Source organism: Heloderma suspectum, chromosome 17 (assembly GCF_057233095.1).
Source record: "Heloderma suspectum isolate Gila_16-S chromosome 17, 16-S_ref, whole genome shotgun sequence".
NCBI classification, from domain to species: Eukaryota; Metazoa; Chordata; class Lepidosauria; order Squamata; family Helodermatidae; genus Heloderma; species Heloderma suspectum.
In genome coordinates this window covers 22,408,763-22,434,294 of record NC_139474.1, presented here as the reverse complement: position 1 = coordinate 22,434,294, position 25,532 = coordinate 22,408,763, and the positions used below count along the sequence as shown (strand labels likewise).

The following is a 25,532-nucleotide window of genomic DNA, read 5'->3' as shown; positions in this document are numbered from 1 at the left end:
CCCTAGAGGCACCTGCTTGGTATCTGGGAATCAAGATGCTGGGCAGGACAGCCACCGGTTGGTATGATCCGGCTGGGCTCTGTCCTTAGAGTGACAGTGCCCCCCGGTAGGAGGGGATGCCAAAGGCCATCTAGACTGCCTTGTCTCCTGCTGCTGCATCCCTGCCAGGGGCTGGGACTCACTTCATGCCCTGCTGGAAGACAGAGTTCCTTCTGGTCTTGCAGATGATGAGGTCAGCCCACTGCACCACCACAATGCTGGCGAAGAAGGCCGTGTGGCAGGTGAACTCCACCACCTTCCGCTGCTCGTAGGTCTGCAGGAAGGGAAAGCGGGGCGGGGGGGGGGGAGGCACCAGTAGCTGCGCGAACTTCTCGTCTCTTCGCAGGGACAAACCTGCATGGATGTGGAATGGAGGAGCCCTGCGGGCGGATCGGACCGAACCCTGCTGAGTTCAGTCTCCTGCTTCATACTGTGGGTGATTGGCTGCTTTCGGGAAGCCACAGGCCGGCCGCAGACACAGCTGCCCTCTCCTGGCAGGCTGTTTTGGAGGGACCTCTGGGAATCTGCCCACTCCCCTCTTGGAAAAAGAAGTCCTGCTGGATGAGACCCACGGCCCCCTCGGCCAGCATTCTGTTTCCAGCCAGTTGCCCAGAAGCAGGCAGGGGAGGAGACGGCCGCTGTCTTGCTTTTCCCAGCCCAGGGGTGCTGAGCCCCTCCCAGCCCAAGGGCAGAGCCCTGTCGGGCTGCCACAGCCAGCAGCCCCAGCCACACTCACCCATTCCTGGCCGTAGCTGTCCTCCAGGTCATTCTTGGAGCGGTCGTCCCAGTCCAGACGGATCCCCAGCAAGGTGGTGGGGAGGAAGCCGTTTTCGGCCAGAATCACAAAGTAGGTGAAAAAGCCTCCGAGGGCCTGGATCATACCTGGGGAAAGGTGGGAAGAGGGTCAGGCCTCTGCTCCGTGGGCAGCGAGCATGAGAGGACCTTCGGCATGCCCCCGCGGCTTGGGCACACTGGGGAAATGCCCACCCGCGCACGGCCAGCGCACGAGGGAGCGGCATGGGCTCCATGAACATCGGGGACTGCAAACTGGCTCTTCTTTTACAATGACTGTTGCGGCTTAAACAAAAATATTTTGATGCATTTTATCTTTCCTTTTGTTGTAAGTTGTTGACCTGGTTTGTGCGCAACAACAACCCATTGGTTAAAAAACCGATGGGCTGTCATGTGTGAGTGGGAGACAGCGTGGTTCATTGTTCGGTTAACCGATGGGTTGTTTAGCCCCTAAACAACCCAGCGGTCTGGGTTTGCACGTCACACTCCGCAGCCTACGAAGGAGCTGACTGTGGCTTGTGGGGTAAGAGGGGGAGAGGCTTTTAATCCGATGGGTTGTTGTGATGTGTGAACAGGTCCATTGCAATGTGTATGTCACCCTTGGAATTTCAGTTATAGGGCGACTCATAAATAACAATAAAGTAATAATAAAAAATAATTAAAATAAAATAAAAATAATAAGGCTCACAAAGAGGGCTGGGAGGCCGACTCACTCACCAATCTGCCCGTAGGCCATGCTGATGAGACGCTCGTTCACCAGCTTGTCCGTCTTGGGGTTCCGCGGCTGCCTCTTCATTATGTCGCTCTCTGCGGCCTCGTAGGCCAGGGAGATGGCTGGGACCTAAACAAGCAGGAGCAGGATGGGTGCTGAGGGATTGCTTACCCGTCTATACCTTTTTTACCTCCCCCAAGGAAAATAGGCCAGCTCCACCTAGTGTATTTTGAAAATGATGCCCAGGGAGGCAAGTTCACAGGGGAAAACATATCAACCAAAGATCCACGTGGGGTTTCTGGGAAAGACGTTTGAGCAAGACCTCCCCGTACGAAACTGCTCGAGCACTGAGGACAGCTTCAGAGGCTCCACTTTCTGTCCCACTGCTGTTAAAGGTGCAGTTGGGCACGAGAGACGAGGCCCTTTTAGCAGTGACGCTCTCCGGGTGGGGCTGCCGGGTGCCTGCTCTGCTCATGCTCGGTCGATTTCTGAAACGCCTGCCTCCTGGAACAGGCTCAACTCATGTTTGATGGCCTGCTGCTTGTGTTGAGCCGCTCTTTCATCGTTTGGGGGGTGTTTCTTCATCGCGTGCTTAGTCGCTTAACTGACCCATGACATTTCATATACTTTGCTAGCTGCTTTGAATATAAACCCATTAGAAAAACGGGGACTGCTAATGGATGTGACGAACGGAGACAGGCAGGCCTTGCCCCTCACGCCGCGCGGCCGGGCGGCCCTCACCATGTCGGTGCCCAAGTCGATGCACAGGATGGTGACGGTGCCCAGGGGCAGGGGGATGTTGGCGATGATGAAGAGCAGGAAGGGGGTGATCTCCGGGATGTTGCTGGTCAGGGTGTAAGCGATGGATTTCTTCAGGTTGTCAAAGATCAGGCGGCCTGCCAGACAAGGACAAGGGCGGGTGAAGAGGAGGCCTGGCGCGGCAGAGAGGGGCAGGGCCCAGGGCACGGGCCTGGCGCGGGCCCCGTCCCTCCCTCCCGGGCCCACCTTCCTCCACCCCCGTCACGATGGAGGCGAAGTTGTCGTCGAGGAGGATCATGTCCGCGGCCTGCTTGGAGACGTCGGAGCCGGCGATGCCCATGGCGATGCCGATGTCAGCCTTCTTGAGGGCGGGCGAGTCGTTCACCCCGTCTCCCGTCACAGCCACAATGGCCCCCTAAGTGGAACAAGAAGCTGAGCGTGCGGAGAAGGGGTGGGCGACGTACGGCCAGCGTGCCCCCCCCAGCCTTTTTTGCAGCTCCAGCCAAAATCTGATGGCGCGGCAGCAGAAATGGCCAGCTGTACCTTTCAAAGAGAATTCTGGTGGCAAGTTTGGCAGCAGGGCAACAAGTCCCGGTGGGTAATGGGGAACTGGCCCTGGGCCTCCCAAATGTTGCCCACCCCGATACACAGGGAGGTTGTAGAATCTCATTCTTCCTTAGCCATAAAATGCCCTTGTCCTTTCAGATGCCTTTACTCCCAGGGTGCTGGGTCAGGCCTACTGGGCCTGGCCTTACCTGCCACGATCCGGACGAGTGGCGGCGCTCCCTACCTGCCTCTGGCAGCCCTCCACGATGATGAGCTTCTGCTGGGGGGAGGTGCGCGCGAAGACGATCTCTGTGTGGTTCTGGAGGATCTCGTCCAGGTGCTCGGGAGTCATGTCCTTGAGGTCAGAGCCATGGACCACGCAGGCTTTGGCTTCCCTGGGCGGGAGAAGCCACGGTGAGGCAGGGCCCCCAGCAGGGGCTGGGCTCAGGGTGGCTTGGGGGCTGACAGGCCCGCCTACCTGGGGTTGACCTGGCTGACGGGGATGTTGAGCCGGGCCGCGATGTCCTCCACGGTCTCGTTGCCCTCGGAGATGATGCCCACCCCCTTGGCGATGGCCTTGGCGGTGATGGGGTGGTCACCGGTCACCATGATCACCTGCAGAAGAGGGGAGGTGGCAGCCGCAGCAGCGTGGGCACAGGCAAGCTGAGCAGCCTGGGAGTTATGTCCCTGGGTCGTGCTGCGGGTACAGCCTGGTGGAAGGCCTGGGCGTCCACTGGAGCCCCTTCTCCCACACTTGCTGCCTGGAGACGGAGACCCAGAGGGCAGAGGCCTTCTTGGCAGGGCCTGTCTGCTGGGGGGCAGATCTGCAAGAGCCTGAGAGAGGGAGTCCTCGATACAGGGCCCCTGACAATGGGACTCCCTCCCAGCTCAGATATGCCTGGTGCTGAATCTTATCAGCTTTGGGTGCCAGTTGAAGACCTATTTGCTCACCTGGACCTGTGACTGGATCTGGGCTGCTGCACCCTGTCAGTGGCTGCCTACCTGGGAAGGCACGCTCTCCTCTTTTACGGTTTTACTGGTTTATGATTCTGGGGTTCAGTCCTATCTCGCTTTGGGATTCTTTTATAATCACAAGCAGGTAATACATTTTGCAAATAAAAGAAAAACAAATAGGGTGGATCCTGACATCTCTGGGAGTTTTTCTTAAGGTGAAAGCTGCGTGTTGTGGGGACCCCCCCCCCCACTGCTGCTATGGGTACAAGCCCAGCTTGCATGGGGCAACTGCCCCGTGGCTGCAACCATCTCCACTGCAGCCAGGGAAAGGGGGTGCTTGTGAGTAGAAGATGGAAGGCTTTTGGGGGCTGGGGAGCGCAGTAGGAAAGCCCCCAGCCCCATCGTCAGCATCAGCCTGCCTTACCTTGATCCCGGCACTTCGGCACTTCCCCACGGCATCCGGCACAGCGGCCCGAGGTGGGTCGATCATGGACATGAGTCCCACAAAGCAGAGGCTGGTGATGGGGAAGTTAACCTCGTCCACGTCAAACTTGAAGCCTCGGGGAAACTGGTCTTCGGGGAGGTAGAAGTGGCAGAAGCCTGGTGCCCAAGGAGACAGGCCCAATGAAGGCGGCAGCCAGAGCGCTGGTGGGAGCTGCCAAGGGGCCCCTCCTCCTGCACGGACAGGGCCCCACGGCCAGCTCCCCTGCTTCCCACGTGTGGCTCATATCCCTGGTCTGCGGACGCTGCCGATTTGATGTTCTGCACTGAATCCTGTGAGTGCCGATCCTTATGCAGCCAAAACGGCACCAGCCACACACAAGACCAGAGGGATGTCTCAGGGAACCCCAACTTTAGGAAAAGAACCATAAGGGGAAGGTGCAGACCCAAAGTAGCCCAAAGAGAACTGAGCATGATCAACGGGTATAGAACTGTCTGTCGGGGAACTGCCCCTCCCCCCGCAAAAAACTGGCTGCTGTGGTAGAATGGAATATCCTGGCTAACTGGCTGGAATTCTGAACACTCCATGCTGCAACAATTTGTTGCAGTCCACTAGTATCCACATATAGAGATATAGATATATGTAGATATAGATATAGAATACACATACCGCTTAGCGATATTTTTAAATATGTTCAGAGGTATATAAAACCCATTAAAATAAATAAATAAATGAATGAATGAATGAAATGCCCACACCCATATATCTGTATCTATGCAATTGCCCAAGGTTTAATTGTAATAATTGGTGCTTTGTATTTTTATTCTGTAATTTTATGCTAATCTGCCTTGAGTATGTAAAGCCACAACCCTCCAAGCCTTCAACACGAGGAAGAGAAGCCCTGCCTGAGGAGCCGCCTGGGCCCCAGGATCTTGACATGTGGGGCACAGCCTGAGGCATCGAGCAGAGGGGCCAGAACCTCTGCTCCGTGGGGCTTCACAGGACCCAGTGCATCAGTGCCATGCAGCCGAGGTGGCTGAGAGCAAGGCCCGTCTCCGATACCCAGAGGGCCGCTTTGTGGCTCAGCTGTCCCAGTCCTTTGGGCTCCCTCTGGATATAGAACCACAGGGCGGGAAGGGGCCTGCAAGACCATCGTGTCCAACCCCCTGCTCCATGCAGGAAGCCTGATTCCCAGGCGGTCTCCCATCCAAGTACTAACCGGGCTGACCCTGCTTCGCTTCCGAGATCGGGCACATCCAGGCCATTCTGACCTCCCTCCCAGCCCCACTTCCCCAGCCTCCTCACCCAGCACTCTCTCTCCCAGCCCCCCCAGCTCCAGGTAGGCATTCTGGAAGGCGTCCCGCATCTCCTCGTCGAGGGGCACCTCCTGGCCTTGCAAGAGGATGGTGGAGCAGCGGTCCAGGATCCTCTCGGGAGCCCCCTTCATCACCAGGACGTAGCCGCCGGGCTTGTCTTCAGGCTCATGGATGGACAGCTGCGGGAGGGAAGGACACCTGAGCGCACAGCTATGCAGCTGTGGCGGGAAGGGATCGCTCACAGTAGGGCGCAGCATCCCACAGGGAGTGCCGGCTCTCCTCCTGGCTTTGGGAATGGCAGGTGTGAGCCGAATGCCAGCTTGGCCGTCACTCATGCCCCTCCCGGCCTGGCTCAGGCAGGCTGCCTGGCTTTATTTTTTTAATTTTCAAAAGCTCTGCGTGCATGTTTTGTATGCTTATCTGTTCAGGGCACAGCCACTTTGCAGTAGGTACTAATAGAACCAGTCCATCCCCCCGCCAGGTGAGCCCTGCTGAGGAAAAGGTACAATTGCACTGAATAGTCACAGTACTTCCAAACAGGTCCCAGCACTCTCCAGAATGTTACCCTTTGGTCATGAAGCTGGGCTCCGACCCTGTAGAAGATCCTCCCAGACATCACCCAGAGCACAGTGAAGACGTGGTAAGTGGGCGGAGGACACTGATTCAGGCAACAGTTATGGGAGAAATGAAGCAATCACTAGGGTGCTCTTAGAAGACTTAGGTTTTGAAGGTTTGAAGCTCTGAGCTTCAGCCAAAGCAAAAGATTGTTTTATTAACATATGTATTTTTTTTACCCTGTTCTCCACTCCAAAGGGGCCCCATGATGTCTTACAACATTTAAAAATACTAACATCCTGACTTTCTTAAAAGGATGTACAGAATACTGAAACCCAAAGAATACACAGAGACCAGCTGTAGCAACCATCTGGAACCCCAAAAGGTTTCTGAAGTAAGAAAAGATTTAACAACTAGAAAGATTAGGTGTGTGTGTGTGTGTGTGTGTGTGTGTGGAGGGGCTCTCTCTTAAATTAGTGGCCTTTTAAAAAGGCAAAGGCAAACTCCCCCCCCCCCAGACTCCCCAATGAAGTTCATTTGTTTTTGGAACCAGCTAAAGATGCATCTGTTAAGGCAGATGCAGATATATCCAGCGCTTGTCTTAAATTATGGCTGCAATTCTCAACCCCATTACCTGGGAGAAGGCTGTTTCCCGCCTCCCAGCTGAGCAGAGCAGAGCAGAGGAAGCTGCTCCAGCTGGTCCAGGGACTACAGAAGCAAGCAAGCTCCCAGAGAGCGAGCGACCAGAGAGAGCAGACAGGGGGAGCAAACAGGAGTTGGCCAGGGCAGTTTGGCAGGGGAGGTCAAGTGGGAGGCCCCTAACATTTTTCTTATTATTTTTTATTTTATTTGTTTTCATTTTTCATTTTATTTTATTTTTTAACTAACTTTTTTCATTTATTTGTCTTGTAACACACACTTCCACACCAGTGGGACTCTGCTTTTAACCTCTACTGAGCAGAGGAGCAGGCACAGGCTAGACTAGAACAATCACAAAGCTAGACACAAAAAGGGAAAAGAGGCAATGGAAGGACAGGACTCTCCAGTGGTGGTGACCTGAAAGGTGTGTGAAATGTTCACTTTCTTGCCTGAGAACAACATGGCGCACACCTGCAACAAGTGCAAGTTGATCACGCTGCTGGAAGAAAAAGTAAGTGGACTGGAGTGGCAACTGTCGACCCTCCGGGGAATAAGCGAACACGAAGAGTTCTTGGACAGAATGGGGGAACCACAGCAGCAAAGGGAAGACCAGAAGCTTGAAGAGCAACAGCAAGCTGAGGCAGAAGTGGGAAATGCTGAGGAGAAGAAAAATGGAGTAGAGGATACTCCTTGGAAAAGGGTGACAGTTAGGAGAAGAAGAACTAGACGCCACTCTGCACCAGTGGAAGCAGTGGAGCTGTGGAACCGATTCCAGGTACTTGAGGATGAGACTGGAGGACAGCCTGCAGAGGAAGAACCACAGGGGAGCCTACATGAGAGTGAGCAAGAGGCTGAAGGTCAGTCAAGTAGAGGCGATGAAACCCAGGCCTACAAGAAGAAGAAGAGAAGAGGAGGAGGAGTGGGAGACCCCTTGCTGCGTGGGACTGAAACCCAAGTATGTCGTGAAGACCCGTGGACTCGCCAGGTATGCTGTCTCCCGGGAGGACGGATTAGAGACGTGACTGAACGGTTGCCTGCGCTCATGAAGCCCACTGACAGGTATCCCTTTCTTCTCATCCATGTGGGAACAAATGATACCGCCAAGCGGTGCTACGAAGAAATCATGTCAGACTTTGAAGCTTTGGGAAGGAAACTAAAGAACTTTGGGGCCCAGATAATTTTCTCATCCATCCTTCCAGTAGTTAGAAGAGGAATAGAAAGAGAACGAAAAATACTCTGGGTGAATGACTGGCTACGAATGTGGTGCCGAGGAGAGAGAGATCTGGATTCTGGGACCACGGGCTATACTTCCTGGAAGATGGGCTGCTGGCAAGGGACGGGTTGCACCTCACAAAGGCTGGGAAAAATGTGTTTGGCCACAGCATGAAGAACTTCATCAGGAGGGCTTTAAACTGAATCCTACGGGGAAGGGAGATGTAATCTTGGGGGTAACAATGGACGTAGGCGCATGCACTGCAATGGGAGAACAGCTCTAATAGCGCCCAATAATAGTCTTCAGACACATGTAGGAAGAAAGCCAGACTATGAAGCACATGGTCTTCGATGTCTATATACTAATGCCCAGAGTATGGGAAACAAACAGAACGAACTTGAACTCTTAATACAGGAGGGAAATTATGACTTGATAGGTATAACTGAGACTTGGTGGGATGACTCTCATGACTGGAATACAGCAATTGAAGAATATAACTTGTTCAAAAAGAACAGGAGGGAGGTGGGGTTGCACTGTATGTGAAAAATACATCTCTCTGCACAGAAATACAGGAGGATGAGCTTGGTAGCCCCATCGAGAGCATCTGGATCAAAATAAATGGAGCAAAGAATAAAAGGAACCTGGTGGTCGGAGTCTACTACCGGCCACCCAATGAAGGAGAAGACGAGGATGAAACTTTTGAAAAGCAAATAGCCAATGTTTCAAGGAAGCATGATGCAGTAGTAATGGGGGACTTCAATTTCCCCGATATTTGTTGGGAGACAAATTCTGCAAAACATGGCCCCTCCAGGAAATTCCTGACTTGTGTGGCAGATAACTTCCTCCTACAGAAAGTAGAGAAAGGAACTAGAGGATCGGCGATCCTTGACTTGATCCTAACCAACAGAGATGACTTAGTGGATAAAGTAGCAGTTACAGGAACTCTGGGGGAAAGCGACCATGTTGTACTTGAGTTCTTGGTTCTAAGGGAAGCAAAAGCTGAGTGTAGTCAAACGCGTACCCTGGATTTTAGGAAAGCTGATTTTAATCAACTCAGGACAATGATCAGTAAGGTCCCATGGCAAGCAACGCTAAGGAGGAGTCCAAGATGGGTGGGAGCTTTTAAAAAAGGAAATTCTCAAGGCACAATCACAAACAATTCCAACAAGAAGAAAAGGTGGAAGACAACAGAAGAAGCCAATGTAGCTTCACAAAATGCTTAGGGATGACCTGAAAACAAAAAAGGACACATATAGGAAGTGGAAAGAAGGCCAAGTAACAAAGGAAGAGTACAGGCAGGTAGCACAGAATTGCAGGGATGGCGTCAGGAAGGCTAAAGCTGAGAATGAGCTGAGGTTAGCGAGGAATGCTAAGAACAACAAAAAGGCTTTCTTCAGCTACGTGCAAAGTAAAAGGCAGGGAAAGAAATGGTTGTTCAGCTATTAAATAAGGATGGCAAAACGAAAACAGATGACAAAGAAAAGGCAGAGGTGCTCAATTCCTACTTTGGCTCAGTCTTCTCCCCAAAGAGGGTCTATGAGCCCCCTGGCAAAGACGAAGTGCAGGCTGAAGGGGCAGGATTGCAGCTTGAGATCAATAGGCATATGGTCAAGGAACACCTAATGAGTTTGAATTAGTTCAAATCTCCTGGGCCAGATGAACTGCATCCCAGAATTATAAAGGAACTGGCAGAAGAGCTCTCAGAACCACTGTCTATTCTCTTTGAGAAATCATGGAGGATGGGTGAAGTGCCCGATGGCTGGAGGAGGGCTAATGCTCTCCCTATCTTCAAAAAGGGTAAAAAGGAGGAACCTAGGAACTACAGACCAGTCAGTCTGACATCAATCCCTGGGAAAATTCCGGAGTAGATGATATAGCAATCCATCTGGAAGCACCTTGACAACAATGCTGTGATTACTTGAAGCCAACATGGATTTGTCAAAAACACGTCCTGCCAGACGAATCTCATCTCATTTTTTGATCAAGTAACCTCCCTTGTGGACCGTGGGAATGCTGTAGACATCATATACCTCGACTTCAGCAAACCTTTCGACAAAGTGCCCCATATCCTGATGATATCCTGATGAGCAAACTAGTTCAAAGCGGGCTAGACGAAACAACGATCCGGTGGATCCACAGTTGGCTACAGAATCGGACTCAAAGAGTGCTTCTCAATGGGACCTTCTCAAACTGGGGAGAAGGAACGAGTGGGGTACTGCAGGGCTCAGTCCTGGGCCCAGTGCTTTTCCACATTTGTATTAATGACTTGGAGGAGGAGGTGCAGGGAATGCTGATCAAATGTTTAGATGACACCAAATTGGGCGGGATAGCTAATACTTTGGAAGACAGAAACAAAATTCAAGGTGATCTGGATAGACTGGAGCGCTGGGCAGAAAACAACAGAATGACATTTAATACGGATAAATTCCAAGTTCTGCACCTAGGAAAAAGAAACCAAATGCACAGTTACAAGATGGGGGATATGTGGCTCAACAACACGACAAGCGAGAAGGATCTTGGAATTGTTTTCGATCACAAGCTGAAGATGAGCTAACAATGTGATGTGGCTGCAAAAAAGGCCAATGCTATTTTGGGCTGCATTCATAGAAGCATAGCTTCCAAATCCCGGGAAGTGCTAGTTCCCCTCTACTCAGCACTGGTTCGGCCTCATCTGGAGTACTGTGTCCAGTTCTGGGCACCACACTTGAAGAAGGATGCAGACAAACTGGAGAGGGTTCAGAGGAGGGCAACCAAGATGATCAGGGGACTGGAAACAAAGCCCTATGAAGAGGGACTGAAAGAACTGGGCCTGTTTAGCCTTGAGAAGAGAAGACTGAGGGGAGAGATGATAGCGCTCTTCAAGTCCTTGAAACGTTGCCCCAGAGAGGAAGGCCAGGATCTCTTCTCGATCGTCCCAGAGTGCAGGACACGGAATCATGGGCTCAAGGGACGGGAAGCCAGATTCCGGCTGAACATCAGGAAAAACGTCCTGACTGTTAAAGCAATACGACAATGGAACCCATTCCCTAGGGAGGTGGGGGGCTCTCCCACCCTGGAGGCCTTCAAGACGAGGCTGGACAGCCACCTGTCAGGGATGCTCTGACTTGGATTCCTGCACTAAGCAGGGGGTTGGAGTCGATGGCCTTGTAGGCCCCTTCCAACCCTACTATTCTATGATTGTAAGACCGCACTGAACTCAAAGGGACTTAGGTCTGGATAGACAGACAGACAGCTATAGGATTACAGTGTAAATAAAACAAAGGAGAAGGGATCACTGTATTGATGGAATATCGGTCAATCAGTGGTTATTTTTGTCGATCTCTTCCTGGCCCTGATGCTCTTTTTAAAAAAATGCATGGATTGTAACTTTGGATTGTTTACTCTTGGCTGTGGCTTAATTATTGTTACCTTTTTAAAATGCAAAAAATGATGATGACCCTTTACTCCTTTGTCTTGCTTTGCTTTAATCTGCAATTGCTGCCTCCTTTTTGTTTATAGATGTTCTGTTTGTTCCTATTTATAGATTATTGTTATTACTCTTGCAATGCATAACGGGTAATGAGGGGTGGGCGAGGGGAAGATGATACTCTAAGCTGTAGCAACTCCTGTTCTTGTTGCCAAGATATCTGCTCCCAACAGGCCATGCTGCCAAGAGAGCTTTTTCAGGGCTGGACATAAAGTGTCATGATTCCACAGGAGCACAGAAAACATGCAAAATGTTCTTGTGGCTCCATAATTCAGCTTTCTGACCATCTCCGCTTTCATTTAAAGATAAAATAGAACAAGTTCCTTGCCGTTAAAAAGGCCGCAATATACTTGGCTGGGATGTGGGCAGAGGCCGGAGAAGCGGCTGGAGGGGGTTCCTGACAGTGTGGGGGTGCGGCTGCAGTACCCCCCCTCCCTTGAACAGCAAAACTGCAGCATGCAAAGCAAGGGGATGGGCACATCTGGCGTGAGCCTAGCAGAACTCAGCTTTGCGCAGTGCCGCGGCCTGTGCTGCCCGGCCCTTGAGGGAGAGGCCCAAGCCGCTCAGCGGCAGAGCCCCCGCTTTGCCTGGCTCGATCCCTGGCAGCGTCTCTAGGCAGGGCTAGGAAGGGACCCTGCCTGAAACCGCGGGGAGCCATGGCTGCTGCCAGTCAGCGTCGGCCACGTTGGGCTAGGTGGGCCAAGGGTCCGACTCTGTCTAAGGCCGCTCCCTAGGACAGAAAATTCTCGTAGTGTTTTGCGGCATGAAGGGCCCCCTAAACCAATTCTGTCGACCATCAGCTGACGGGAGGCTGCCAGCCACAGCCTGGAGGCAGCATTTGGCCCGGCGGCCCTCCTGGGCCAGAGCAGCAGGGCAGGTGGACCCGTGCTCTGAGACGGCGCTGGCCTCCCACTCTCCTCGGCCCGCCCCGCTCCCTGGCTTGGCAGATGCCAGCCAAGCCCACCTCCCGGTGCTGTGGCCAGGGTCCGGCTGATGCGCTCTGAGTTTATCCCTGGCATTGGGATCCCAGGGGAAAGTGCCTCTGAGCCTGGAGAGTCCGTGTGGATAAGGGCAAGGCGGGTCGCCCTCGTCCAGCACCCTGTTTCCTGCCAGCCAACTGCCCATGCGTGCAGGCAAGAGCCCTCCTGTCACATCCCACGCCCTTCCTGGCAGAGCGGCCCTGGGCCGCAGAGGAGGGGCTCCATCGTGCTCCTAGTTGTTGCGAGGGTCAGGGGCCGTTGGAGGTTGCCGATGGCCTTCCTGAGAGCACCACGAGGGGTGATGCTCCGCCGGGGGAGGTCGTGGCATCGGGGAACTGGAGCACCTGGAAGGCCCGTCCACCTGCTCCAGGCCCACCAAGATCATCCCCAGGACTAGGGAGGAAGGCAGTGGCGTGCCTGGGCAGAGGCTCAGAGCCTGCCTGGCACCATGTCAGATGCCCCTGCGCCCATCTCACGTGCAGGAAGCACGTGCTGGATCGGGGCCCCAATGACACGCCAGGGAGGCGGGGGCAAGCGCAGCCCCCGCCCCCGGCTGCTCAGCTGGAGCCCAGCCCTTGCTGAGGCGACATCTGCCCTGCTGCGCTCCCTGGGGCAGCGCCCCGCTCACCAGGCCTTCCCGGTCCTCGACCCGCAGGACTGCTCTGGGAAGGCAAGAACTGACCTCCGTGGCAGGCCGGGACACCTCCCCAGGAAGCGGCATTCAGAGGCAGACTGCCCCTGAACCTGCGGGCTCCACTCCGCTGTCCTGACGAACACGGCTCCAGAGCCGTCCCCCGAAGCGCAGGAGGCCCGAGACCGCTGCGCCTGGCGTCCTGCCTCCCACCCGCCGGCAGCCTTTCCCGGCCCCCACCTGGTACTTGTTGGTGGAGTTGAAGGGGATCTCCGTCACTTTGGGATTCTTGTCTCGCATCTTCTTGACGGGCCCGCAGGACAGCTGGATGCATTTCAGGAGCGCCGACTCGGAGGCGTCGCCGGCCGTGTCCCGCTGGCGAAGGGGGGCGAGGAAGGGTCATCAGGCCTGGCCTGCCTGCAGAGGGCTGGTGGAGCCCACCCTGCGGCAGCGGCACGGTTCAAGACATCAGTGGGGGCAGGGCGCGGAGGGGCCACGCTCGCCGCGGCGGAGGGAGGCGTCCCCGGGGAGCGGCACAGCGGGGCCCAGGCGCATGGGGGCCCAGCAAGGCCTTTCTTCTTCCCCGGGACACCGATGTCACCCCCCCCCGCCTCATGGTCCCCTATTGCCTCTGAGCTGAGCTGCATCCCCACGGTAAGCAGCGGGGGGTGAATTTCCCCAGCAGTACAACAGCGTTCCCTGCTGTGATGGGGAGTACTGGGGGCAGCGTGGTCTCGACAGGCAACCCAGACCCATCCGCGGAACAAAGGGCTGCTCCTGGCGGAGACCGACGCTGCAGATCTGCTCGTGGACGGGATCGGGAGCGCTGCCCGGCGTCTTGCAGCGGGGCTGCCGTGAGGAGCGCCTGCACTCCCGAAGCCCGCGCTGGCCCTGGGGTCAAGGGCCGGCCTGGCTTGCCTGCTCTCCAGCGAGGCTTATCAACAGGGGCTCCTGCAGACCCAGACAAACACCCTCGCTGGGCTCGCGGCACAGGGCCACGGCCAGCTCCCGCTTCAGCAAGGCAGCTCCTTCGCCCCCACCCCGCCATCCTGGGGCTTGAAACGCGCATGTGGACGGGGCACTGGGGGGCTGCTTCCAGATTGCCCCCCCCCGCGCTCCCTGCCTGTGGCGCCTCTCTCTGCCACTTATTCCCAACGCTGGTTTGTGGGATGCTTTACATGGGATCTCGGAGGAGGGTGGATCTCCATCCACAGGGCTGTCTCGGAGCAGAGACCCGGGCGAGGGTTTCTGGGAGAGCCCCAGGGGGAGCGGGCCGCAGGGTTCTTCGCAGCCTCGCCCGAGGTGTGCCCCTTGTACCTTAGAGATGGGGACCTTCTCTTGTCCCGCCTTGAAGACGGCCCTGTTGCACAGCCCTGCAATGCGGGCCAGGGCTGTCCAGGTGGGGGAGCGCTTGTCGAACGTGGCTCCTGGCGGGGAGAGAGAGAACGGGCCACTCAGGACTTCCGAGGAGGGGCAGGCGGTGTGCGCCCCCCTTCCCTGGGGGCAAATGAGCGATCCCCGCCCCCCACAGTGCACAGCCAGGGGCGCCCTGCCTCTCCCAATGCCACCCTGCACTCAGAAGGAACACCCACTCTACTCCCCCTGTGAGGAAGGGGGGGTCTCTGCGGGGACCCCCTCCCCACCCCATCATCCCAGGAGGAAGTAGGAGGCCCTGGTCCAGAAGCGTGTAGCACCCCCTGCTGGCCCCAATCCATACCCTGGGGGTGGCTGTCCTTACAGGAGCTTGTGGTAGGATTACAGGGAGAATAGCGCAAGGGAAGCTCTGTGGCCATGTTAGAAATGGTGTTATATATAACGACTAAATCTTTGCATCGGTCTGATGAAGGCGGTGCTGGATCTCACCTCCACCTGATGCTCAGAGGCGCTCTCTTTTTACTTCTCGCTGCCAGGCTGCGCGCTGGCATCAGAGAGCATCTTGCAAGCCCAGGTTTAATCGAAGCACCATAGAAAGCACCAGTCTGTCCCCCGAGACCTCCTGAGCCCAGTCCTTCCCATCATGCTCTCTGCCCACAAGGTCAGAGGGCATGGGCACCCGGGAAGGGGGGGCTGCCCCACCCCAGCCCCCATTCCTCCCCACAGCTCGCTCTGTGGTGTGTGGGGCAGAGAAGCGGAGTGAGGGGCTGCTCTCACCGGACTGGTCCTCGGTGGTGTCTGCTTCGTGGATCTGGTTGTCGAACCACATGTGGGCGACGGTCATGCGGTTCTGGGTCAGGGTTCCGGTCTTGTCAGAGCAGATGGTGGAGGTGGAGCCCAGCGTTTCCACGGCCTCCAGGTTCTTCACCAGGCAGTTCTTGCGAGCCATGCGCTTGGCTGTGAGGGTCAGGCACACCTGCAGTTCGGGGCGGGGGGAGGAATAAACCGCGAAAGCAGGCAGGCAGGTTAGCTGGGGGCCTTTCTGGCAACGCTGCCCTGGGGCAGTCCTCCAAGGGGGCCTTTTTCTGGCAGGAGACCAAGGTCATCCCTGCAGCCCCATCACGCTCCCTGAGCGCGAACGCACCAGGCACCCTTCTGAGGTCACATCCTGTGTCCCAGCTGAGGCCAGCTGGGGAAGAAGAGGGGATTCCTTCTGCAGCTGTCCCACCAGTTATTTGGAATCTGCTCTCCCTGGATCGTCCCCACAGCCCCAGAGAGCCAGGTGCAGTGGAGGGGCCATGGCTGGGCTCTGGGGGGGAAACCCGGGTTCAAATCCCTGCTAAACCTCATCTCACCTTCTCCACAGGGCTGTGAGGGCCAACTGAGGAAGCCTACACACATCTCCCTGGGCTCCGCGTAATGTGGTGAAGTAAACAGACCTTAGGAGAACCCTCCTCTCTGTGGGCTCTGCCAGCTTATGCCAACAGAGAGCTAGAGACAAGGGAGTTCTGACCCGACTGAGGCTGCAGTCCTGTACACACTTCCCTGGGAGTAAGTCCCATTGCACTCAGTGGGGCTTACGTCCGAGGACACATGTATGGGCTTGCGCTGCAAGTGGAATATTTCATGTATGTCACTGCCCTGCTGGCACTTGGTCCCTTTTTGGGCCAGTCACAAGCTTTAAGGCAGCGGGGGGGGGGTCTGTGCCCCTCCAGATGTTGGACTTCACTCCTACCAGCCCCAGCCAGCATGGCCAATAGTCAGGGTTGATGGGAGCTAGAGTCCAACAACATCTGGAGAGAAATGTTGTTGGATCAGTTTTGGATTAGGTCTTTTCCTTCTGTATCCACCCTCGTTTTTTGTATTTTTATAATCCACTGCTTCTTTGCTTGTCTTCTTAGTCCTATTTTTTGTTTCCGCCTTTACTGCTTTCGATGTGAGCTGCCTTGAGTGCTGTCAGTCTGACAGGCCGGCAGGATCCCACGCACGTCTAGCGGACTGTTGGTATATTTCTGGAGCAGGCCGCCTGGTGCCTTCCAGATGTTTCGGACATGGCCATTGGGCCGGGATTGTGGGAGTTGCGGTCCAAAACATCTGGAGGGCACCAGGCGGCCTGCCCTTAGTTTATTGTATGAATTTGTTTCCGCCCTTCTGCAAAGAAATTTCCGGAGCGGCCCACAGAAACAAAGCTTATGACAGATAGGAAAAAAAGTACAGGAACAAATAAGCAGGTTAGAGCCGCAAGTGCGGCACCATGCATCACACACCAAGCAGATGTCACTGTTGTAAAAAGTCTTTGCTGGGAATTCATCGAGGCTGGTGCCAGGCCAGCCTCCTTGGGCAGAGGGTCCCATCCGCAGAGCATCGCGGCCAAGAAGCCCTCCAATAGGTGTCCCTGATACTGTCCGCAGCTCACGATCGACAGAGACGCTCCAGGCCTCTTGGCTCTGCCCGCAGCCCGGCCAGCGGCCTTGGGCTTACACGAGCCAGGTCGTGTGGGGAAGCCCGGGTGGGCCAGTTCCCCTGGGCGCAGGGCAGCCCGCCCCCCGCATGGTGGGCCCTGGCTCTCTCCCCTGCCCCTCCCATGGGCGCACCCTCGCCCGGCCAGGCCAGAGCCACATACCGTGACAGTGGCCAGCAACCCTTCTGGGACGTTGGCCACAATGATGCCGATGAGGAAGATGACGGCCTCCAGCCAGGTGTAGCCGAGGATGAGGGAGAGGATGAAGAACGACATGCCCAGGAAGACGGCCACCCCGGTGATGATGCGGATGAAGTGCTCAATCTCCATGGCGATGGGGGTGCGGCCCACCTCCAGGCCGGAGGCCAGCGAGGCGATGCGGCCCATGACCGTCCGGTCCCCCGTGGAGATGACTATGCCCCGTGCCGTACCTGTGCAGGGGGGGGCGCTCTGAACCCATCTCTTTGGGCGCCGTGGGAGTGAAGGCTGGGGGAAGGGCATGGAGTGCTGGGGGGTCCCTGGCTTGTGTGTCTCTCAGGCAAACCCAGGACCCTAAATCCACACGGTGCGTCTGCAACCTGCCCAGGGGGCACGGAGAACTGCGGGGGAGGGGGAGGCATGACGCAGATGTCGTGGGAAAAGGTGCGAGACAGCTGGATCCCACTGAGGGACCGCCACTTTCTGTTCTGGTCCTGTGCCGGTCGAACCCACAAAGGCGGCAGGCAGGGGCCACCCTGGTGCACTCCCTTTCTCCCGGGGGGGCACAGATCAGCGGCGGAGCCCCTGCTTTGCGTGCAGAGGGACCCAGGTCCGACCCCCAGCAGCACCTCCAGGTAGGGCTGGGGAAGCCCCTGCCTGAACCTCTGGGGAGCCCCGCCTGCGGCCCGTCAGTGTCAGCAATCCTGGGTTTGGATGTGAGGCAGCTTCTGATGTTCCTAATTTGAGGCTGGGGTGAAAGGGGGATCACGGAGCCTGGCTCCAAACACCCCTGGAGTTTGTAGGGTGGCCTTCCCCAAGTCTGCGCCCTCCAGATGGGTTGAACTGCAACTCCCATCATTCCCAGTCAGCATGATGAGAATGATGGGAGTTGCAGTCCAACCCGCCTGGGGGCACCAGCTTGTGGGGAATAGCAGGCGAGGGCTGTGCATGTCTCTGCCTCTGCCTGAAGGGAGGGTGGGGCACGGCACTCCGGCCCACAAGGCAGACCGCCACAGAGGCCTCTGAGGGGCACTAAGGCAGAGCGGGCCCTTGACAGGGTCGGACCCCCGCTGGAGTTTCTAGTCCCAGTGCTCTCGGGTCCTAGGGAGGCAGTGGGCTCTCCCCCACTGGAGGCCTTCAGGACGAGGCTGGACAGCCACCTGTCAGGGATGCTCTGACTTGGGTTCCTGCATGAGCAGGAGGTTGGACTCGAGGGCCTTGTGGGCCCCTTCCAGCCTTACTACTATTCCATTCTATTCCGAGCAGCACGGCTGCTCTGCGGCTGCTGGCTCCACCGTGCGCAAAGGCCTCCCCCGCCTCCGCACCGTCTCTTCCCCCGCACTTTGCCTTCCGGTGGCTCCCTGCACCCTGCCTGGCTTCAGCCCAGGAGCTCTGCGGGGTCTCACTCAGCCTTGGGGGGAACTGCGGACAGCCGTCCCTGCAGTCCAGGGGATGCGGAGGCAGTCCTCTGTGTCAGCTCCAGTCCTTCCTCCGGTTTCAAGAGCCCCCTCCCCCCCCCCGGGGCCTGCTTTGCCCTTTCACCTTCCACACAGTTGGTGGAGAAGAAACAGATGTTGCGTGTCTCCAGCGGGTTCTCGTGTGTGAACTCCGGGGAGCGGGTCTGCGGCTCTGACTCGCCCGTCAGGGAGGAGTTATCCACCTGCCCAAGACAAAGGAAGAAGCGGCATGGAAGGTGCCCGCCATGGGAGGGTTTGCCATGGAAGGGGCAGGAAGAAAGAGGGCCGCATCCCAGGAGGCCAAGGCAGCTCTGCGGCGCGAAAGCCCACCGGCACCGCTGCCCGCCCGCCCGCTTCTTCGCAGAGCTAAGAGGGTGGCGGGGTGAGGAGCTCTGCTGGCAGAGGCATGTCTGATTCTGGCACAACCACCCCCGAGCCCACGCGCTCCCCAGCCTGCACGTTCAGCTTTGCAGACACAAAGACGGAAAGAAGCCATTTCTCCCCAGTCATGGCATTTAAACTAAATCGTTTTAATTTTTAAATACAGAGCTGGAAATGCCCCTTTACAGCCTCTTCTTAGCCTGCGGAGCTATTTCAGTTTGGGGAGACCTTCTGTTTCTACAAAACAGCTCACCCGCCCGTATATATCCGACAGCAGATGTGCTGCTGCATCTGGGTCCGCTGAAAGTGAACTGCGATCAAGCGGGGGCAGTTTATCGGGGGGGAGGGTGGCACCCACCCCCTAGGCAGCAATTAATTGGTTACATTAACTGATCAAAACATTGTTACTTGACTAAAAATAAATTCCAGATTAACCAGACAACACTTTTTTAAAAAAAGTTAATTATTTTTAATTTCCATACTTCTAAATCTGCAGATGGCAGGCACCATCTAGGAAGAGGCAACCCTCCATCAGCCAGACAGAGGGGCTCGACTCTCCTAAGGCAGCAGCACTTGTTCTGGCTGATACATGTGCTATCTACACGCAAGAAACGAGAGCCTGCATTGAGGAGGGGTGGACTTAGATGACCTCTGAGGTCCCTTCCAACTCTATCACCCTTTGATTCAAAACCACTGTTTCTGTCATAGGCAAAGTTATGCAGATTTAGCAGATTGATTTAAAACTCATTTAATCAATCAGCTAATTTTAAGAAAGCATGTGACTGTGCAACCAAAAGCTCCTTCTCCCTCAACACGTATTAATTTCGGGTCTCGAAGGTGGACTGATGGAAGCCTGGTCTTGCTCTGCCTCACCTTGCAGCCATGGGAGGAGATGATCCGCAGGTCTGCTGGAACTCTGTCTCCTCCTTTCACCTCCACCAGGTCCCCCACCACCACATTCTCTGCGTTGATCTGGATCTTCTCACCTTCCCGGATCACAAGGGCTTGCTGAGGACAGAAGATGCTCAGGCTGGGGCAGGAACGCCGGCATGGAGCACCGCCTTCCCCTGCTGGACCCCCGCTCGGCGCCTTGAGAGCACAAGCCTGAACCCAGCGGGCTGTGAAGGCTTCTGCGGCCCTTGCAGGGGGCACGGCGGGCCGCTGTATCAAGGGGCTGGCGACAAGCCACACTCTCCGAGGGAGCCGAGGGGGACGGCGGAGGCAGCCTTGCCCACAGGTGTGCCTGCCCGCTCTCATCTCTCTTGTCCTGCCATCGTCTGGACTCAAGACAGGGTTGGTGGGTTTTTTAAGCAGTAACCCCACCACCACCTCTCTCAGCAGAGAGACAGCAAGAGCCCGCCACACGCCATGGGCAACAATGGACTGCTCCAGACTTTCTGGGGGGGGGGAACTGCACCCGTCTCCCAGGGCTTCACAGCAGAGTCAGACATAAAAACAGCAGGGGTGTGACTAAATCATAGGCTTCTCTCTCCTGGGTCTGTTTTCTCGTGCGCTCACGAGCGGTCATTGGTGGTTAGCCTCTGACAACACCACGCGACCCACATCCAAGAGGAGACAGATGTCCAAAGCGGTGGCTCTCTTCTCTGGCAGTGTCCCCACAGTAAGCCTACAGCGTCAGCCAAGCCTGCTCTTCAGCTAGTGCCTGCAGCAGCCTTTCCCAGCATGGTGCCCTCCAGCTGTTTTCAAATACAACTCCCATCAGCCCAAGGCAGCATGTGCAATGGTCAGGGATGATGGGAGGGGCAATCCAAAACATCTGGTGGGCACCAGGTTGGGGAAGGGTGGCCTATGGAGTCCCAGGTGCTGTACAGAGCAGAGAACTGATGCAGTTCCCATCCAAGGAGATTAGAGCTGGGCCAAGGCTGCTGTGGTGCTAGTGGGTTTTGTGCACAGTTCCTCCCTCCCTCAGTCATCTGGGAAGACCAACAGGTGGAAAGAGCCAGGTGGAGAACTTTACAGGAGGGACTAGAAACCTGAAGTTGATAGGCAGCAGGGGGACGGTCCATTTCAACGAATTGAAGATGTTGAATGGAAAAGGCAAACCTGGGGCCTGATACAGTGTAAAAGGATCTGGGGGAACACAATTCATCCCAATCTGTGCTGATTTTGGCTTCTTTTTGGGAATGGCAAAGAATTCTAGGGGGAAGGCGGGCATAACATTTTAGAAGAGGTGAACCAATCTGGAAGTGCCTCGCTGCATTAAGTCCTTTTCTCTCTCCAGAGTTCAGCTCTGGAGGAAACAGAACAGTTCTCAGAACATTCATTGGGATCTGGCTGTGCACTGGTGCTAACTGGCCGGTGGTTGTGATGTCATCAGGAAAGCTCCCACCTACCCCACTCCCTGGAGCAGTTTTCCACTTAGAAAAAAAGTGTCCTTTTTCTTCAAATTAAATGCACAGATAAAAGGCACAACTGCTGACGTGGAGCTTTCCCTTTTTGCCTTTCAAGGCAGACTTCCCACTTCAGCTGGGGGAGGGGAGCAAGACTGACGGACCAGCCAGCGCCTGACGGGCTGGGATGCACAGCCATCACTTTGGTCTGCAGCGCTGGATTCATTGTACAGCCGAGCATGCACAGAGGCTGGAGGGCCGTCCACCAGAGGTGCTGGAGCTGCCATTGCAGGGCCTGCACTGAGCAGGGGGTGGACTGGATGATCTCAAAGATCCCTCCCAACTCTATCATTCTGTGGTAGTGCTCAGCTGTGAGCTGTTCTCTTGCCTGCTCCATCCATCTTCACTCCTAGTCCCTTTCCCCTCTGGTGCAGATTTGGGCTGTAATCCTGCACCCGCTTACCGGGGAATAATGGCCCCTGAGCTCAACCGGACTTACTTCTGAGCAAACGCGACTATGGGATTGTACTGTGGATTCTGCAGAGACCTTGGATGGAGCCTCCTGTCTCAGCCACAAGAGGGCGGTGGAGCACCCCTGTCCCACAGCCGCAGGCGCACGCCAGACGCGAATATTTCTTTTTCCGTTCTGGTTTGGTTGTGGCTGCAAACGGTTCTACTGGCAGAGTTAATCTCCACAGGAAACCTCTCCAACATCTGACACATGAGAAGAAGGGACACTCGTGTGTGTGTGTGTGTGTGTGTGTGTGTAACTTGTTCTAACTACAGGGGGCCTGATCTCCCATCTCCCTTTGCCTTACACATTTCTGTGGGCTTTTCTGGGCCTGGTGTGCGTTACACTGAAAAAGCAAAATAAAATAAAAGTGCGTGTATCTTCTAACTGGGCTGTTTCATCTCACGATGGAGCTAGTTATGATTACAGACCAGCCACAGCTCAGCCACATCCTGCAACATCTGCTACTGGAGAAGGAGCAGGGCCGGGTCAAGGGCGGCACCGGCGGGCCCGCACGCCCTGCTGGCTCACCTGGCCCGGATAACGGTGGTGGCGAGGAGCAGGAGCAGGAGACGCCCGCCCGGCTTCCCCCCGGCTTGCTGACTGCCAAGAAAGCTGCGGCAGCAGCGAGGAGGAAGAGGAGGAGCAGGCCAGTGGCGTCAGCCCACGGCCTCGGAGGTGTTCCCCGGAATCCTCAGACGTTCCCACCTCACACCACAAAATGGGGCAAAGCCTTACCTGAGGGACCATGTTTTTGAAGGAGTCCATAATTTTGGAGCTCTTGGCCTCCTGGTAGTAGGAGAAGCAGCCAGTGACTATGACGACGGCTGCCAGCACCACGCCCAGGTAGAGCTGGGGAGAAAAAATGAATACTGCTGGAGAACAGAACCCTGGCAAATACTACGTGGGGCAGAAAGAAATTATTACTAATCCATACACCGCTCCCTCCCTCCCCCCCATTCCAGAGTCTCCACACCAGGCACCAGAGAGTCAGTGTCATCGTTCAGGCCTGCAGCAGGTTCTTGAGCCAGAGGGGTGCTGGGTGCAAATTCAGCCCATGCACCACTTCTGCCCCCACCCTCAGCACTGCCCAATAGTTGGAAACTAACCAGCCAGTCCAATAAAATAAATTTAAAATCCCTCCTGCAGAGGGCAGCTCACAGGGTACTAGCTAAAAGTTGGAGAATTGCAGAAGTTCTAACACTGAAGTATGGAGCGGCGGCAAATAATCAAGGCAGAAAAATGGCTTATCAACTGAACTTGGCCAAAAGCAGTGTCAAAATACCAGATCTTTAAAATAAAACATGGCATGATTCATGAATCAGTGACATGCACAATGATACTTTCTGATGGCGACATAGCTCACTGATAATCTGCCTATTGTAGGACTGGGGGACCTGTGGCCTTCCAGATGTTGTTGGACTCCAGTTCCCATCAGCCCCAACCAGCCTAGCTAATTGTGCAGTGTGATGGGAGTAGTAGTCCATCACCTTCTGGAGTCTTCCCTGCAGAGTGGCTCCAAAGGGTTTCTTTTTCTTTTTCCTTCTTCCACAAAAGGGAAATTCTGTAAGGTTATTTCTTCATTCATTCATGTAATAATTTATACTACTTGATATTATACAGTCTCTAAGTGGTTTACATTAAAAATACATAAAATACAATATAAGAACAGTATAAAATAAATAAAACGTTACAAGAATAGTAGAACACAGCATTGCTGTGTCAGGGAAAGCCTGAGTGAGCAAATGCGTCTTCAAGAGGTATCTAAAACTTGCCACAGTTTCTGCCTCTTGGACCACATGTGGGAGAGTGTTCCAGAGGAAACGGGCTGCTACCAAGAAGGCCCACTTACGTGTCATTGCCTGACAACACACTGTTGGTCGTGGAACAGCCAGTGAGGCCTCCTCAGAAGATCTCAAGGGTTGCTCTAGTGATCTTTTGGGATTCGGAGTTTGGTGTACAAATTCTGCCTGTAAGAAAGAGCCTCTGCCTTTTGCCCCGAACTTGAGAAGTGCTGGATCTCACTGTCCACATTCCTTTATTCTGAAGCAATTAATCCATAGTGATGATTGCTCCTCTGCTCTGCACGCAGAAGAACAGATATCCAAGACACTCTGTCTTTCAGCACACACTGAAAAAAGCCACACACACACACACACACACTCACATCTTTTGTCTCTCCTCTTTATCTACCTGTATGACGTGGGCAAAGGGGTGGCTACAGTTTCCCATGGAGGCCACAATTTTATAATACAGAGTTATGCATGGGCTGCCATCTGCATGCTTGTTCTATACGTAACCCTTCATCCGTGATTTTAGGGCAGTCTACATTGCAATAAATATGATAAAATACAAAATACAGCAGTAAGATAAAAGCAGCACTTAAAACAATCTTTTTTTAAGAGCCTGTGAGAATAAAAATGGGTACCGAAAGGACAGCAATGTACTCCCTGGGGAGGGCATTGAGGGCACCCCAGTCCACACATGGATTGGTACGAAGCCAGCCACTTCAAGCCCAAAGTCATCTCCTTTCTTGCTGAAGCAGGGCAAGGGGGTGAGGGTGAGAGGACCCAACCCCCAGTCAGCCCCACCCCCACCCCCCCTTTAGCAAGGCTGTGTGTCATTTATATCCCAATAAATCGGACATCTCTGCTGAATTTTTCTGGCAGCTTCAGGGTGGGATCATAGCTGGAACGAGCTCATGTTACTGCAGCAGCCCTGGTTCGTGAAACCTTTTGAGCTCTTTTGGAGTCAGTTTTCTGGACAAGACAGAGAGAAATGTCTCTCTCTGCCACCCCAGTTAAACCGGAATCCACTCTTGCCTATTTGCCACATCTTGGGAGATAACCTGGATCATTACAAACTAGTGAAAACCTTCTGGAGGGCTCCGGAGTTATGTGCCACTTGGAAACAGGTGCTGTTTGCAACTGAAATGTCTCCACCCTGCCAGTTGTCCACAGTTGTCCTGCCATCTCCAGTCAAAAGGAACAGGTGGCAGGTAGAGATGGGTGAGAATTTCATTCAGTTCACACTTTGACGCAAGCTTACAAAATTCACGCTCCTCAGACTTGTACACAAACCAGAATGCAGTTGTGCTCTGAAATCTGCACATTTCCAAAGTTGCTATCAGGTTCACCAATAAAGAGATGTGTGCAAATTATGTGTGTATTAGGAAAAGGTGCACACAGAATCACTATACACCCTGGGTGAAAAATGCATATATTTGAAAAAGTGCACAGAATTGTGTATACTGGGAGAAATGTGCACAGAAATGTACACATATTCACTTTCACTTTTAAAAAAAAAGTTTTGTTTTTAAAAGTGAACACTTTTTAAAAAAGTGAACAGTTTTAAAAGTGAAAAGTAAAAACAAACACTTTTAGAAACAAAGTTCTCAAACTGATGTGGGAATGGCATGGAACAATGGAAGTCCAACACACTGAACAGAAGTGAACTTGACTGATTCACACATCCCTAGTAGCAGCTCTCTCTCTCTCTCTCTCTCTCTCTCTCGGAGATGGTGGAGAGGAACTCCCAGTCAGAGAGACAATTCTGGGCTCGGTGCACAAATAACCTGACCTGGTGGAAGGCAGCTCTCTGTTCCTCTGTCCTCAATTAGAAGCAGCAACAAAACCATAAGCACATGATGCTATTTTGACTGCCACCAGATTAAAATTGACTGGGATTTCTTTAGTCACATCAGTTTCCATTCATTTTGATCTGCACGGATTTGCACATAGCTAATAGTTTTGCAG

General features: G+C 54.5%; 1 protein-coding gene across 1 annotated transcript in view; it reads right to left on the bottom strand.

Annotated features, from left to right (window-relative positions):
* The window catches only part of LOC146334731 (sodium/potassium-transporting ATPase subunit alpha-2), a 45,952-nt gene that overhangs the window by 4,376 nt on the left and 16,044 nt on the right, over nt 1-25,532 (bottom strand). Inside the window, exons 5-20 of the mRNA XM_084824191.1 lie at nt 22,516-22,629; nt 19,789-19,923; nt 18,620-18,737; nt 17,042-17,310; nt 15,196-15,394; nt 14,362-14,471; nt 13,285-13,419; nt 5,550-5,739; nt 4,227-4,402; nt 3,327-3,463; nt 3,093-3,243; nt 2,549-2,717; nt 2,285-2,439; nt 1,549-1,672; nt 776-921; nt 183-313 (exon numbers count right to left, since the gene is read on the bottom strand). Of these exons, the coding sequence (XP_084680317.1) occupies nt 183-313; nt 776-921; nt 1,549-1,672; nt 2,285-2,439; nt 2,549-2,717; nt 3,093-3,243; nt 3,327-3,463; nt 4,227-4,402; nt 5,550-5,739; nt 13,285-13,419; nt 14,362-14,471; nt 15,196-15,394; nt 17,042-17,310; nt 18,620-18,737; nt 19,789-19,923; nt 22,516-22,629 (2,459 nt within the window). The remainder of the gene's footprint in view (nt 1-182; nt 314-775; nt 922-1,548; nt 1,673-2,284; nt 2,440-2,548; nt 2,718-3,092; nt 3,244-3,326; nt 3,464-4,226; nt 4,403-5,549; nt 5,740-13,284; nt 13,420-14,361; nt 14,472-15,195; nt 15,395-17,041; nt 17,311-18,619; nt 18,738-19,788; nt 19,924-22,515; nt 22,630-25,532) is intronic.